Source organism: Cylas formicarius, unplaced genomic scaffold (genome assembly GCF_029955315.1).
Source record: "Cylas formicarius isolate icCylForm1 unplaced genomic scaffold, icCylForm1.1 PGA_scaffold_6__28_contigs__length_40554024, whole genome shotgun sequence".
Classification (NCBI taxonomy): domain Eukaryota; kingdom Metazoa; phylum Arthropoda; class Insecta; order Coleoptera; family Brentidae; genus Cylas; species Cylas formicarius.
Window position 1 is genome coordinate 33,599,092 of NW_026844347.1, and position 16,261 is coordinate 33,615,352.

At 34.1% G+C, this 16,261-nt stretch overlaps 2 protein-coding genes across 2 annotated transcripts in view; one reads left to right on the forward strand and one right to left on the reverse strand.

Annotated features, from left to right (window-relative positions):
• The window catches only part of LOC132703493 (uncharacterized), a 59,280-nt gene that overhangs the window by 16,507 nt on the left and 26,512 nt on the right, over nucleotides 1-16,261 (reverse strand). The window lies entirely within an intron of this gene.
• LOC132703597 (uncharacterized) lies at nucleotides 3,699-7,114 on the forward strand. The gene is made up of 3 exons (XM_060672948.1): nucleotides 3,699-4,344; nucleotides 4,684-4,917; nucleotides 6,507-7,114. Exons 1-3 carry the CDS (start codon nucleotides 4,011-4,013, stop codon nucleotides 6,608-6,610), a joined length of 672 nt encoding a protein of 223 aa, XP_060528931.1. The 5' UTR covers nucleotides 3,699-4,010; the 3' UTR covers nucleotides 6,611-7,114.

Genomic DNA, 16,261 nt, shown 5'->3' on the forward strand with positions numbered 1-16,261 from the left:
GTTAATTTATGAATAATTATTACTCATTAATTTGAATTTTAAAATAATCACAATTAAATAAATAACTTTTTTTATGAATTATTTGAGCTTGAACGTGATTGTTTTGCTTGTAGTTACAATTTAATCTAAACCATTTTTTCATTGTAGAGATAAAAAATTTATTGCTCATTTTGTAGATTTTGTAAAACAGTATAAGCCTCTATTATGTCATTTTGTAATTGGGTATCTGCGTCTGCCTGTTGAGTGACCTGTAAAATATAAATAAATAAAATGAAACAGTAATTAGTTATTGAATTTGCTATACCCTTTTCATTAAAGCCACTATAAAGTACGGTTTTTAATCCTGCTTGATGTAAACATTAAACTTTTTATTATGAATATTACGCGCACCTTTCTTTTACATTTTACGAACTAGTTATTTTGTATCCTTAATTATGATTAATTCTTCAATGTAATCAAGATGTATTGTATACCCACTTAAATTAAATCTATTTAAATACCTATAAAATATGATGAGCTTGTTTTTGGAACAACCTAGAGCTAGAGATTCCGAAGTGATTTTTGCTTAGCGTTTCGAAAAAGAAAAATCTCCTAGGCAAAACCTTCATCCCTTCATCGCAAGTATAGTGCAGATGAAAGTTTCGTATCCCAAATTTTAATCGCCATTTAATTAGAACGATCAATCTATGTTAATATTTAGTATCTGAAGTTAAAAAAAGAACTTCTAAAAATAAAATTGTATGAATTCCTCTTGTGCGGGTTCAAATCGTTATCGAACGGCACCGAAAACTTTTGTTTGGACCACAGATGAAACTTGCAAGTGAGGATTCATGAGTTACCTAAACTCTCGAGACTTTGAATTTCGCCAAACAAGAAGTTATTTGCCGGATTTGTTGTGGAGTTTTTCAAAGAGTTTTTGCCACAATTATGGGGAATGTACGAGAAAAATTTTCAGCACAGACGGATCCCAACGCAGGATGCAAATTGAAAATTCCCTGGAAATTATGCTGGGCTCGATCTTGGAAAAACTGAGAGCTTGTGATTAGAACTAACTCGAAAATTACAAACTTTTCTTTTTCGACACTATGGGATTCCAAATTTAATATCGGCCAGAAAGACGTGGGAAAAGTGTTTAACATGGAACTGTTGAACTTGGGATGAGGAATTCCGATGTGGTTTTTGGCATATTGTCAGTGATTGCAAATAAAAATTTAGTCTCTAACCAGTGATTATACATTTCCTTTATACACCCACAAGTGCTTATTTGCTTAGTAAATACATTTTCGCATAAAGTTTGATCAATTAATTAAAACGATGTTAAAAATGACACTAAAAAATATCGAAAAAATTGCATCTTTGCACATTTTTAACTTTGATAAAAATACATGTAGGAATTGTATCGTGCCTACCGGTCTTGAGGTGTAACTTATTTTGTCATTTCAACGATAGCTGGGATATTTTATTTTCTTTAGGTCGGTCTTCGGTCAGATTCAATTTACTTAATTAACGGCCAGCTTCATTAGCAGAACGCGGATTACTAAAACAACCTTGACTCGCGGAATAAAACAAAGCAAGTGAAACGGAACACTTTCGAGATAAGCCCGGAGTAGTAAATACGCGTAAAGCGAGACTTGCATCGGGTGCATTCATCGAATGGGCGTTTCTCTTTGATCCGGCAAAAACTGCCCACAAGAAGCGTTAAAGGCGAGATATCCGTCCTGTTCTCTTGACCGTTCGCGCTCCACATAAACAGGTACCGAGAAAAAGTTTGCACTCTTAACGAGTTTCACGATATCGAGACAACTTACAGGGTGAGATACGCCATGAAACGGCACGCGTGCCAGTTGGTAGATTTATCGACCTAACCAAAACTTAGCTGGTCCTCCAGGTGTCAATATCCCAATGACCTCATTTTCTTTGGTCCCTTGAAATCAGCCAATAAACAAAAAAAAAATAAATTCTCTTGGCGAGAAGATATGGATTAGATACCCAACGGGTTAAGAACGTAAACCACCAATAAGACACCAATGTGTCTAAGTCTCAAATCTTATTGGAATGTGATTTTGATGTTCTTCAAATCTGTACGATTTTCCGAAAGCCTTTGATTGCGTTTCTCATGATTTGTTATTAGGAAAGCATTTTAGACGTAGTGTAAATAGAGCAACTCTAAACTTGATACTTCTCTAAACGAACTCAGCCAATCAAGTGGAAAGGAAACTCTCACAAGTTGCAGAAATAAATGCAGGCATTATCCAAGATTCTATTTTGCTGTTTACTATTTTTATCGACTTGGGTGTTACGCCCACAATAAACTTCGCTGATTACCAAAATTTTACGTCAGATTATGAAATTTTAGTTGATATGGAAAAGATTTCCGATAACAATGTAGAGAAGACCTTTTGTCAATAAAATAAACTGTCATGCTACTTGGTGTAACTGTGACTGATAACTCAAACTGGTCGACTCTAGTAGATTACTTATGTTATGAGCATTATAGCATCAATTTTCTACTTAGACTGCTTAAAAAGTTATTCAGCTTCTCTATATTAAAGATATGATTCAATGCTGCCCTACGGAATAGTAGTCCGCTGCCAAAAGATCTTTCATATTCCCAAAAAGAGCTATCCGGATAATGGTTAATGCAGGTCATCGCGAGTCTTGTCTTCCTCTTTTCCTTCAGCACAGAATTATTCATTTGTTTGTTTAATTTACTCATAGCAATTTTTCTGTGCTAAAGATAACCTACCATTCATAGCAAATTTTCAAAATTACAACTTCAGGAATAATAATGGTTTAATTTTTAAGATTTTTGACTGTCTGTTGGACAAAATAATGAATCTGAATCTTCAAAACTTAGAAAACCCTTCATTTCTATCTTCTTAACTAATGTTTTTACAGTGAATTTTAAACTTGTCGCTTTCTTATATTTTATTAATTGTCTACTTTAATTTATATATAATATATAATTATAGTTTTGCTTTGGCGTTGGAGTTTAGTACGACTTCTTCTTCTGAGTTTCAGATAGCGTTCTGAAGAAGCCAACAGCATGTTTGGCAAAAAAGTGCAAACAAAACGCAAGATAAGTCTATACTTCTATACATTGACTTCTATAAGCAGCGTACCCTCAAGTTCAACAGCCTGCCTAAGTTTTTTCGAAAAAATTTTACTATGTTTTACTAGTCGACAGTTTCGGGACTGACACACAAAGATACTTGTTTCATTAATATTCATCCCTAGAGAGACCAAATAACATGTTGATTACACTTTATTGATTGGAAATATTTATAATAATAATAATAATTAATATTCACGTTGAGAGAGAAGAAATAATATTTTGGTCAGACCTTTGCTTGGAAAGGTTTATGAACAATTTAGTCAATGGAGGAAGATACAAGTGCTTACCATGCTATAATGATGTTTTGGTAAGTTCAATGCTGAATGAATGTTCGAAAATATGTTAATTTTTTCAACACAAGTTGGTTCCTCTCCAGCAACATTGCGCAGATATCAATCTCCTACACTTCCGCTTGGAATATGCTGGAGTATACGCCAAGACATGTCGATAGACAAATTAACGATTCATTTTTAGCTTTAAATATCATTTGTTTGAGATATTAAGCCTGATCTTAAGATATGTGATAGTCGCAGGGCTCTAAAATTGCAATTTCTTATGAAATATTTTTCCGCTAACTTCCAAGTGAGAATGACGCGTGCGTCATACGTCTGTCGTAAATCTAGTACCGTTTTTCTGGTGATATTTTGCAACATCATCCTGTAAACGAGAGACTGCACAATCCATCCCGTCTAATGGTTCTCTCTCGAACCAGGTCAAATAAGATGCTGCCGCCAATCGCGATCTAATTACTTATTTTGTATTATTTCCGCAAAATTTTTATGCTCCACTAAATATCAATAAAGAAAAGTGGCTTTGCATTTTTTTGCACTTCTCCTCATATAAGTAGTAGATTATCGGCCGTAATAGACATTGTAACGGGTGTCACTGCAGGAGCATGAAGTTCTTGGTGCTGTTGGGTGTTTTAATTTTGATATCGGCGTCAGGTGCCGAAAATTCGCACGGACTAACCATACTTTCGAAAATTCTGAGGCAGTACATAAACAGTCAGCCGGAGGATCTAAAGCTGGGAGATGGGGTGCACATTATTAACACGCGGAGTGAAAACGACGCCAGAGCCAACATGGACGACGGGACAGTTTTGGGTGCGGTGGAGAATTACTTGGAGAGCCACGAGGTTAGGATAAAGCTGCCCGAACTAATGCCAGGTGAAGGTTTCGGCAGGGCTTTCAAGACCGCCGTGGATGAGTTTGAAGGGAAGCCCGACGAAAGTGAGTACCATTTAAAGATTTTTCAACAGCATCATGTTATGACCAGTTAGGTCAAATATATCCCTAAAATACTTTACTTATGTAATAGCATATCATACTATAAAAGCTTAATTTTACCATTCAGTCTTTTTGCAATTGTATATCATTGAGTTTAATTTTCATAAACAAGAAATACTTTTTTGGTGATCATTCTTGAGCCTTATTTATCAACTAATAATGTCTATACTATCGGATATTTTGGCTTATTGTCAATTGCATATATTATTTTTATTTAAACACCGTATATTGATATTGATAAATAAATTTTGTTATTACTATGGATATTGTTATCGCGTTTAGGTTCGCCTAGAGGAGGTGGAGGTGGTGGGGGTGGTAAGGGAGGCGGCGGAGGAGGAGGCGGAGGGGGAGGAGTCATGCTTATGGGTCTCATGATGGGCAAGATGATGGCCGCGTTAGGTATCGGAGGGGTGGGCCTTCTCGCAATGAAGGCACTCATGGTGTCCGCCTTGGCTCTGATGCTATCCATTATCATTGGTCTAAAGAAACTGGTTCATCACGATGATCACGACGGTGGTAAGTAGAAAGCGGATTACCGGAATAGATGTAGGTTCCGGGAAAATGAAAAAATTGGGAAAAAGTAGATTTTGTCGTGACAAATAGGTTTTTCACTTACACAAAATAAAAGAATAAAAGAAGTGTCAAAAATTATAGGAAAATAATTTAAATACCAAGAATGAACTGGTGTTTACAACAACATGCTGTTTAATTACTGACTAGAACAATAACGAGTGTATTTTGTAGAAGAGAGATTTTCATCTTTTGGGCATTATTGGTACATATGGATTTAATTACTACTTTCTTTCAATGCATTATGAAAATCCCAGACATCCTGAAAAACAGATGTGTCTAAAATTTGAAATTTGACTTTTTCGGTACTCCTCGAAAACTTTCATCATTGGATATCAATTTTTTTTTCGGGTTTTGTTAAAAAATCTGAGAAAATCGTCGAAGATTCAAATCTGCAACCTACGTAGTACCTGTTACAAAACGTTATGAAGAAAATTTAATGGCATACTCAACATCTAAATTTTTTCAAAAAGTTCATATCAAATAATAATAATAATAATAAAATAAAATGTTAGTTGGTTTGAAATTTCTCGGAACCGCTTTTTGATATTGTGATAAGTCGAAACTTATCACAATATCAAATGTTTCACTTAAACTTACATTTTCCTTCACAAAAATTTGTTTGTGCATCTTTTTGAGAAAAAAATAACTTTATGATACTGGTTTATTTAAACATTGCCTTAGCTATATGAAACCCAGATAAAGTATTCGCAAAAAGTCTCTTGGGCTTTTCCGCTCCGACGCATCATTATAAAAAAAAAAAGAATTCTCTCAAAAAAATTAATGATAGTTCGCCAAATTCAAGTCGTTAGGTATTTCATGTTTCCTCCTTTTCGTCTTAATTGGCCAAAAAATTGTGATGTTTAAAAAAAATTGAAACTAGATTCCCGTTTTGTAATTACGATTCCTTAGCTTATTTTACGCTTAATACTATAATGTTAATTTCGGAAACGGAACGTCAGAGCGAAAAATATATTTTTTACACAACATTAATTTGCCTTTTAGAAAATGATACGAATTTTTAGACCGACCAGTGTTGTATAGCTTTTCTGCAAATTGGACCCAGCGACGTTTTAGAAAAAATGTTTTTGTACCAAAGCTGATCTTTATCAGTTTTCAATAACTTTAAAATAACCATAAAAGACGGGACAATTTAAATGCTAAATACCGCACGAAAACGAAGCATTTACAAACTCCTATGTATAGGAACGTTTTTTATATTTTCAGATCTACAATATGGTCTTAAATTTTCTTCACAAAATTCCATAACACCCTGTATAAAATGTTTTAGACATCGAGAACAAAAATGAAACTCGAAAAATTCAAAAAAGACAAAAATCTTCCCCATTTTTATTAAGGATGCAAAACTGGCTCGGGTCTTAAGCAATTTAACATTCCTAGTAGATTTAACCTACATTTTTAAAACACCGTATAATTAAGCAGAAACATTAGTATGCTAATGAAGTTGCACGGCAATTATCGAAATAAATTTGTCGGAGCCACGCTGTCCCATCGATAACCGATATCGTTTTCAGGCCACCACGTGATCCACGCGGGCCACGGCCACGAATACAAAAGGAAGAAGAGAGAAGCGGCGGAAATGGCCTACCGCGCTTGGCAGGCGTATAAAACGCGGTAGCCTCGCGGATCTCTCGGCCATTACCTTATTTATTATGACTTAGTTTTTAGTAACCGTCATTCGTCATCGCTATCATTTTCTCTTTTAATTTTCAACACCTTAATAAGCGCCATTTCTCATCATCACAGCCATTTTCAATTTCTTGCGAAATAAATGCTATATTTTTATAGGTTGCTTATACGCACGGAAAACAGTGCATAACTTGAAATTTTGTTAATACGAATTTTCCATCGTCATTAGAGGCAATCATTTTTCGCGAATGTACCAAAACTCGAGAGAATACCTAACGTAAATTTATTGTAAATATTACCAACTTGGTTGTTTCGGCGTATTATTTCGCAAACTCGAATTTCTGTTCCTTCAGTGTCACTCATTCTGATCATCCGCTCGCCGCCATCACTCGCAAAAAAAAAGAAAATATTTGTTACATATGTTATTTATTTTGTTGTTTGTTACTAGTTGTGAACGTTTCAATAAAAAGAAGTGCTTGAATAAAAAAAATGAGTCGAAAGATCCGCCTTTTAATGAGACGCGGCCTAGATTCCAGGCGATTTCTCATTGATCTCACCTTGTATCTCCTGTCTTCTCTTTCTTTCTATAAGTTCAATGAATCGGATTTGGTTACCCAGTGACCCGGTTACGGGAGACTGGTTTTCGAGTATGAGGATCTGTCGTGAACGAGAAGAAAGCTGACGGCGGAGAATTTAATTATACGGGGTTGGTCGAGAACGAGTTGTTTACCGTTTAAACTTTCGTAGAAGGAAAAACGATGATTGAGGTTGTAAATGGGCATTTTCGTCAGATTGATGGGTTGATTTGCATGGTACCGTTCTGGCAAAAATTTCGCTACGTTGCTACATTTTAAATCTTTTTTGAAAAAAACTAGTAAAGTTTAGTTATTAATTTGATAAGAATATCTACCCAAAATCACTAGCAACGAATTGCATTTTTCGTTTTTATTTAACTACAAGCTTGGGAATCTTATGCCAAAATACGTACCGTTGTGTAAACCGCAACAAATATTATAACAAATAATTTTATGATCGATTGGTAATTAGAAAAATGTCATTCACAATCTCGCTGACTAATGTTATTATTTTTCTAGTCTAATTCAACTCTTCTATGACTATTACTAAAAGTACCCAAAGTTTCGGTTTTTTATTGAAAATTAAAATTTAATCTCGACTGTGTTTGCAGCATCTTTTCGTTAGGGAAATTCCTACGGCTGAATAATCTTCATTGTTTTAGAAACGCTCCACAGGAACTTTATACTGCGGTAGGGATGGCCAACGGAGCAATAAATAATTACGGAAATATTTTCGATAGTTGTGTTTTAATTGTCATATTTTCAGAAAAGTTTTGCGTTCCTCACGAACTGCAAACCCAGTACCGAAACAAAACCATACGATGATATCATAATATAATAAAGAATATATATTATAACACTATAAGATATATAACAAAAATATATAATTATATTTTGGTAAAAATAATATGCTAGCATATGATTGGTGTAAATTATTTTTTTGCAAAAAATATTTTTTTCTACTTCCGTCTATAAAATACCTAATTACACACCGATCTGGCGTGCGGGAAGCGTCACTATCACTACTATCATGTCAGTTTCGTTTCGCACGAATCCGAGCCACTTCGGAGATTTCCGGGATTTTACCCCACGGATTTGAGATGGCCGCATTTGTCCAAATCGTTTCGGGGCGTTCGGGGCAACGCGGGAAAGGGGACCGACAAAACGTTTCCGTGGAGAAAGAATTTTCCTCGATAGAGAATAATTACGATTTGTTTACATTACAATGTTTTTAAAATACATCTGTTAATATTTACACTGTCCAATTGTTCTCGCAGCTAAAATTATTAATGATTTTTAAATTTTTCAATATCTTTACTCAATACTTCAGTTGCGGATATGGTTGTCAATTAAAACACTTTGGATTATGCAAAAAATTAACCAGCTACCTAGCATACCCAAGAATCAAAAAGTAAAAGTTACCTAAATAGTTATCAGGATAACAAATATGAGAAAAATTAAATTCCATTAAAATTTTAGAAAAGAACCGCGCCCATTACTTAAAGATACCTATTTTAAAAAGTTAAATTATAAAATAAAAAACCTTTAGGTGCCAATGAAATACCTACCTACACCTTCATTGTAGTATGTTCAATAGAAGTTGTATGTTTTTTTTTAGCTTAAACAGTAGCGTAAATTGTTGTTCTCTATATCATGTCCCATCATAACCTCTACTTTATTTTGTAAAAATGTCGTAACTTTTGTTTATTTTGTAGATATAATATAGATATTGAACCAAAGTAAAATAATTTAACCGCATTTTATAAATTAATTTGCTATCTGAGCCTCTGAGTGTATGTACTCAAAAAATAAATATACCATTATGCAACAAGTGCGGTAAACGGCATTTGACACACGAGTTTATTTGACACGAGCCGAACGAGTGAGTTAAAAAGTTTCCCGAACGTATTGCATACTATGCTTTTTCTACGACCGTTAGTTTGTGAGTACATTTTCGCAAAACAACACGAATACATGCACTGACATGACCGTCAGAATTGACTAACGTCAAAATTCAAAGCGACGGAAATATCTCAGAAAAGATCCGATTGCTCCCAAATCCGTGCGATAAAATCCCGGAAATGTCCGAAGTGGCTCGGATTCATGGGAAACGAAACTGACGAGGTAAAGTGACGCTTCCCGCACGCTAGATCGGTGGGTAATTGGATATTTAACAGACGGTAGTAGAAAATATACTATTAATCAGTTTTCCTAACGATTGTGGAAAAATATCGTTTTTCGTGACTTTTAAGCGACTCCGTATATCGCGGACGGTCATCGAACAAGGACACGGTCACCGTATAAAGTGAAAAACGAAACCTGCCTCGGAAGTTGCATCTCTGGTGCGTATAAACGTCGACAGCAGGTTGGCAGATAAGAACGGCGGAGAGAAAGTGTTGCGGAGAGAGGTAAGCGGCTCACTGGGTCAATGTGAACGAGGCAGATATAGGAAGAGGAAGTATATAGGAAGAACGCCGGATGCTGGAACGCTTATAAAACCCGAGCTGGATGAACGGGTCCGAATTGGCTGGAGAAAGATCCTAACCCTCTGAGATATTTCCGTGGTATATGCCGGATATTGGAAATTTATCTGGTGTTATAAATGTTCTCCCGTGTTATTTCGTATCCTACGCTTTAATTCAAAATTCGAAAAATGCTGCAAACCTTCCGGCAAAATCTTGTAAGCCATAAAATACGACAAATCGCTCGAAAGCGACATGGAAAAATTTTCAGAACAGTAAGGAAAAAGCCATATTACAATTCAATACAAAATCTTAATTTCCAAGTTTTATGAGCTTCATTTTTTACTTCAAACGGACAGTGCCAAAATCAAAAGGACGTAAAAATCTGAAAAGAAACAACAAATTCCACAAAGTATGATTATCAGCCAACACAAAAACGTACTTGTTGATGATGCAAATAAATATCTTCCATTCAGTATGGTGATAAATACTTTGTATAAAACAAGCTGTATTTTCTTTTTTTTGAGAGTGAAAAAATTCACCTCTGTTGTTGTTTTGTGTTGTTCTTAACGATTACTGGTAGGTACCACATTTTTTGAATTCAATAATATTATATGGTAACTGAGGAAGCAAGTGATGAAACTGTATGCATATTATTGTGGCATTACAAAAAAATATTTACGTTTATATCTGTTTTTTAGTTCTTTTAAAAGTGCAGTGAAATGTGGATATTAATACTAAAAAATAAGTTGATGCAATAACAATTATTCCGATCTCTCCATTAAAATCAACTCAAAAATCGATCTTTAAATGTGGCAATTTTATTGAATCATACTTGGTTTATGTTCTTTAAAAAACTTGAAACAACATAGCGGAAATTAATGCCCACCTAAGTACTACTACTTAGAACTAATTACAAATAAATTTACTCAGGTTAAAATGTTTTAAAGTTCTGGCGACGGCGCCGGTTTTCTAGTTCCACTTTTAAATGGTCTTTTCAATGTCAAACAGTCAGCGTATTACTAATTGCCCTAATGATCTTGCTTGGCATAATGATCATCAAATATATTTCTGCCTGTTGAATGAGTTAAAGAAAAAATATACCAGCTTCTTGATGCAAGGAGACATTTCCGGGCCGTCCAAATTGTTTGGTGTCATATCTTTCATTAAAATATATCAGGTCGATATGGCAAAGACGCTTCTCGATAAATTATTTTCCATATATCGAACATTTCACGTTCCCAGAGTTGATCTTGAGTGGACGTGTTAGTCGGACCTTGACCCCCAAGCATCGGAAAGAGAAACTTGAGGTTGCGTGAGAATTTGAATTCCGGGTTCGGCGTTAGCTACACTGTTGTCGCGTCTTGAAACACGCTACCAATTTATCGAAGAGCCCTTCTCAGCTATTTTTCCATTATTGCATTAATATACACTTCAGCTCTTATTAAAATTTGACTTATTCCTGTCACTTGTTTACAAATCAAAAGTCATGCGAAAATGGTAAGTATGTATTAGTTTTTTTTTTTGAAAGATATTATATATTCATATTAATATTTTCCTTTTTTCTGTCTAAAATTATTGCTATAATATTAGTTGGCTATGACAAAAGTATTAGTCTGTTAAGATTAAAAAATGAAGAGGAGAAAGAACTTTGTTAGTGCTGTATATAAAGCAACAGACAGATATTAGCAATTTTGGTAAAAATAAAGTCCAAATTTTAAATTCACAGAAAAAATAAACAATATTTAAAACCTATTACTACAAATTAACTTATGTTATTTTAATTACTATTATGTTGCAATAAATATGAATTGGTACCATTCTGCTCCACTCGTTCGGAATCCTATTTTTCAAGACTTCTGATGTTATGGGGAAAGTCACTTGAGCACGATCTTCAACATATCCCCACAAAACGAATCTGGTGGTTAACATGATTGAGAAAGCCATCCAATGAATCCACCTCTACAGATCCATTTCTGTGAGTAAAGATTAATGATCAATGTTATTAACTTCTTGATGAAGTTGAGGTAAATCATTCTGCAAAAAGATTAAATATCCAGGTTCGCGAAAAAGGTCTTTTATTCCACACCACACACATAGCTTTATGATTGCACTTCCCTTACCTAATGGATTAATTGTTAACTGCACCATTACTGCTAAATATAGCTTGATCGGAAAACATTATTTTAGACAACAAGTTTGCAGAAGCTACCCTTGTTCAAAATCACGATCAAGAAGTTGTTGCTGTAGTTTCAAATGGAAGGGATGATATTTTGATTTCTAGTTTTGCGATAGATTGGGATGCATGGACATAAGGCATGACGGCTACTGACCTGAAGTAAAATTTCCAATTCTTTTTCTTCATCCATAGAGTTTTTTATATCCAAACTACCATTAGTATCAAACCGCTACATTAAACACTGAAGAGATTGTTGGCGTACGCCTATTAGGGTACTTCGAGTTGTCAAGCTCAAGTATTTTTTCCGCCTTACCGAGTATATAAATCATATCAATTAATTCAGCTTTACAAAAATCCATATTTAGTTTTTTTTTATTTAGAGACACTACAATCAATTTCATGAATTTATTTACTCACTAATAAATGGTAGTAAATCGTAATTCAATCCAACGCATGAGCAGGAACTGTAGATGGAACACCAATAACAAGAGTCTCGAAGTTCAGATATTTGATCATTTGAATCAGTGAAGACCTATATAGAAATGGCAAGAACAAATTTCCTAAAGATTAAAAACCTTTTCAGCGACAACAGTAGAACCAGATATTACTTTTTTAAGGTATTGATTCATGGACATTAAGAGTAAGCACATTGAATAAGCTGGAAGCGTTTGAGATGTGGGTGTATAGCAGAATGTTAAATACACCATGGACTGATCAAGTTTCAAATTTGGAAGTTCTAAATCAAGCAAGCTTCTTGATACAATAAAGAAAAGAAAAACAGGGTATCTCGGTCATCTTATGAGATTTAATAAATACAATTTCGTCCAACCCATAATGGAAGGTAAGATCGAGGGAAAATGCGGTCTCAGGCGTCGACAATGCTCTTGGCGGAAGAACATCAGAGACTGGACTGATTTGGACTCACACACATTACTATGGAAAGCACAAAATAGAGAACAATTTGCCACAATTGTTGCCGATCTTCATTGAATGCACATTGTACTTGAAGAAAACGATTTACTCAGTTGTCAGGTAAAAATTTGACAATGTTATTTTTTTAATGGCAATAGTCTTAAACAGAAAGTAATAATCCTAATAAAAGTTGTAGGTTTTGTAAGATCTTTCAGAAAAAATAATATTTTCTATGATAGATTTTTCAATTTAAAATGATCCAAATATATTTATTTTGAACACCCTATAGCACCTAAATTATATATCTTTTACGTCATCTTCAAATAACGTCAATATGAAATAAAATGTTGAAGAATTTTAACAAGAATTGAAAACAAAATTTAAAAATAGAGAAAATGAAAAAGTATGTTTTACTCGTCCCCGTTTTTCGAGCCGCGCTATATACTTTAAAATATTTTAAATTGTGTTTTATGTGTAGAGTATTATAGACAATACTATATTGTATTAACGGTGGCATATCGTTAATCTATGCGCCTCTGTTGTGTTGACAAGAACGTGCGGATGTACCTTATTGTAAAATTTATATTAATATTCAAATATTCAATATTCAATTGCTTTTTATTTAGTCTCTATCGCCTCTTAAACCTGAAATATGTTGGTGTTGGTTGAAGTTGCATTGCAAATATTATTCGTTCTAAAGTAATTGAAACCTTCAAATTTATTTGTCTCATCACCTGAAATGTTAAGTTAAGAGAAAAATAGTAGTTAAAGGTATAATCTGAAATGTGTTTTTTGAAAAAAATAAAATAAAAACAAAATTGTATTTTAGATTATGTATTCTATGTCAGAAGCGTCAGATTCCATGTCCTTAAGGTTTTAATTTGCTTCCTGTAATATTTATAAAAATTACTAATGAGACAAAGCTCAATTTATTGATCCACCAATTTTATTAGATAATTCTAAAGCGATAAGCTAATCACGTCATAATTAATTGATATGAATATGTATAATTATTATTTTTCTAAGCGCCAAATTGTTATGTAATAAATTTTCAAATATCTTGCATTACTTGCATTACAGTCAGAAGAAACGTAGTTTGGTTTCCTACGCTGCCTCCATGAGTTGTATTTAGGGTATTTCAGTTGATCGTATCGAAATTTTGGCTATTCTTTTAAGTTAAACAGACCAATGTTAATAACCTGCCGGTGTTATGTCTCGGTGAACAGACCAAATTGATCGTAACGCTCGGACTAATGCGGTCATTTTTTTCGCCCGCATTGCACAATGAATTACTCGAAACGAGAGGTGGCCCTGAAATCGAAACTCTTAGATTCGCGGTGAAATAATTATATTTCATACTTTTACTAACCTCGATCTAAGAGTTTGTTTAGCCGATTTCTCGGTGTTTTTGTTTTACCAGCCAATTAGATGAGTCGCGTACCAATTTCACTTTCGCACGGCCGCCGGCTGGCGATGTCAATGAAATTGTCTTGTGGATATGCTATCCCCTAAATTAACTGTCGCTACTTTCGAGTTTCCGCTTAAAATCACCGAAATCGTGAACATTTTACTTATCCACCCGGTCGCCGACGGGTCTACACAGTTTTCAGTTTGGTTGGTTTCGGTAGTATTTCGTTTAAATCAGCTAAATTCGGAGGTAGCTATATTTCTCTGAATAAAATTTTAGTTTATGAAGGCGGTTTTACAGCACAGCCTACCAGAGCCCTTCGACTGTTCATTGGAAACAGTTTGTTGGATGAGAAGTATTCACTGTAGTTCACAACCGCATCTTTTGGAGATAAATCTAGAAATGTGCAATTTGGGTGCCTGTCATGCTCATAATATGGTCAAATTCTTAAATGCGGTGTTCGATTTCTCTTATGTTTTGAATTACTACTTTATGCTCAACGTCTTGGATTGTTTGTTGTGTAATATTTTTTAGACTGCCCAAAATTAGTCTCTCTTGCCTAAAAAGGATCGAGGCTCCCCTGATAGTTGTGAGAAATGGGCGAATGATCCCAGAAGTAGTGCCCAACACAATTGTGAAACGCGAAATTGAATTAAATTGAAATGCCTTTTTTTGTTGATCTTAACATGAAAATGGACGGTCAAAAGCTTGGGAGACCCTTGCAATCAAAATAATACGATACGCAATGGGATTCTTTTTGTAATTTTTACCTACATAATAATAATAATAAATAGCCTTTATTATAAAAAAAGAATATACAATATTAATATTTTTCAAAACAAAGTAAACAGATAGCTCAAAAGCGGCGCAGTATAGCTTTAAATAGGTACTCCACTGAACCGCCAAATAACTATTTATATAATTAATAAATTGCGCACTATTTATTGAAATAAAAAATGGACGAACAACAAATAAAATATGAAAAATACTTGCAAAATCAGAAGAACAACATAACTCTACTACACACTACAGAAAATGCAATTGAAAATAAAGAATTTGATAACTCAATATAGTCCCTTGCTAATAACATAATTAGTAACACATTATTAGGAAAACTGTATTTGTAACAAATGATCCTTGTACCTTTTTTTAAATAGATATTTATTTAAGTTACTGAATTCCTGTGAGAAAAAATTAAAAACACGAATTACGTTGACTGACACTCTGATGATGTGGCATCGTTATACTGTACCTGTATCTTACATTTACAGAATGGATAGTACTCCTGGGAGTAAGCCGCTCTCTCAGCAAAGTGGGTGAATCGAGGTTATGGATAATTTTCATAACGAATATGTCGAAATGAAGAGCTCTTCTTTGTTCCATTTTAAGCCAATTAAGTTGACGATATGCAGCAGATACATGGTCATATTTTCGAAGACCCATAATAAAACGAACATAAGCATTTTGCCACCTTTGAATACGGGAATTACACTCGTTATCAATGAAAAATCCATACACAAATCACAGTAGTTAAAATGTGAGAGAACAAGTGACTCACATAATTGTTTCCTTAGTCTAAAATTTAAAATTTGCCTGTTACTATATAAGATTTGTAGTGAGAAATATGCCTTTTAAGAGATATTTTTTAAATGTTCACGAAATCTTAGATCACAATCTATGATCACCCACACTGATTTTCTGGTACTATTCTATTATCCACATCTTATAGTAGATTAAAGCTTAATAGTAAAATATTAGGTAGTCATTATTATTTTAAAGAACTGATCTTGCCTTGAGGCCTTCACCCCATCGTTGCTGTATGAACAATAATTTTAATAAATGCAAGGCAAGTCAAAAAAAAAAAGATTAAAGAAAAACACTTTGTCAGGCTAAGCCAGCCCTCAGCATTTTATTTTTTCCTTCACGTCTTTATCTCACTCGTGAAATGAAACATGTAATTTAATGTCAAACGAAGCAGTTTTTAAGGGAATAATTGATTGGAAAAATAAACAAGAAACGTTATAAAGTTTTCATAAATAACAGAAATAGAGATGGCAATACTTATATCACAAAACGGCTTGCTTAATTCGATGCTCCTCAGAAA

Bases quoted from the DNA above. Each gene is read 5' to 3' on its own strand.
- LOC132703597 (XM_060672948.1), top strand. From the start codon at position 4,011: ATGAAGTTCTTGGTGCTGTTGGGTGTTTTAATTTTGATATCGGCGTCA. The intron at 4,345-4,683 runs GTGAGTACCATT...TATCGCGTTTAG, and splicing joins TGAAGGGAAGCCCGACGAAA to GTTCGCCTAGAGGAGGTGGA. The intron at 4,918-6,506 runs GTAAGTAGAAAG...TATCGTTTTCAG, and splicing joins TCACGATGATCACGACGGTG to GCCACCACGTGATCCACGCG.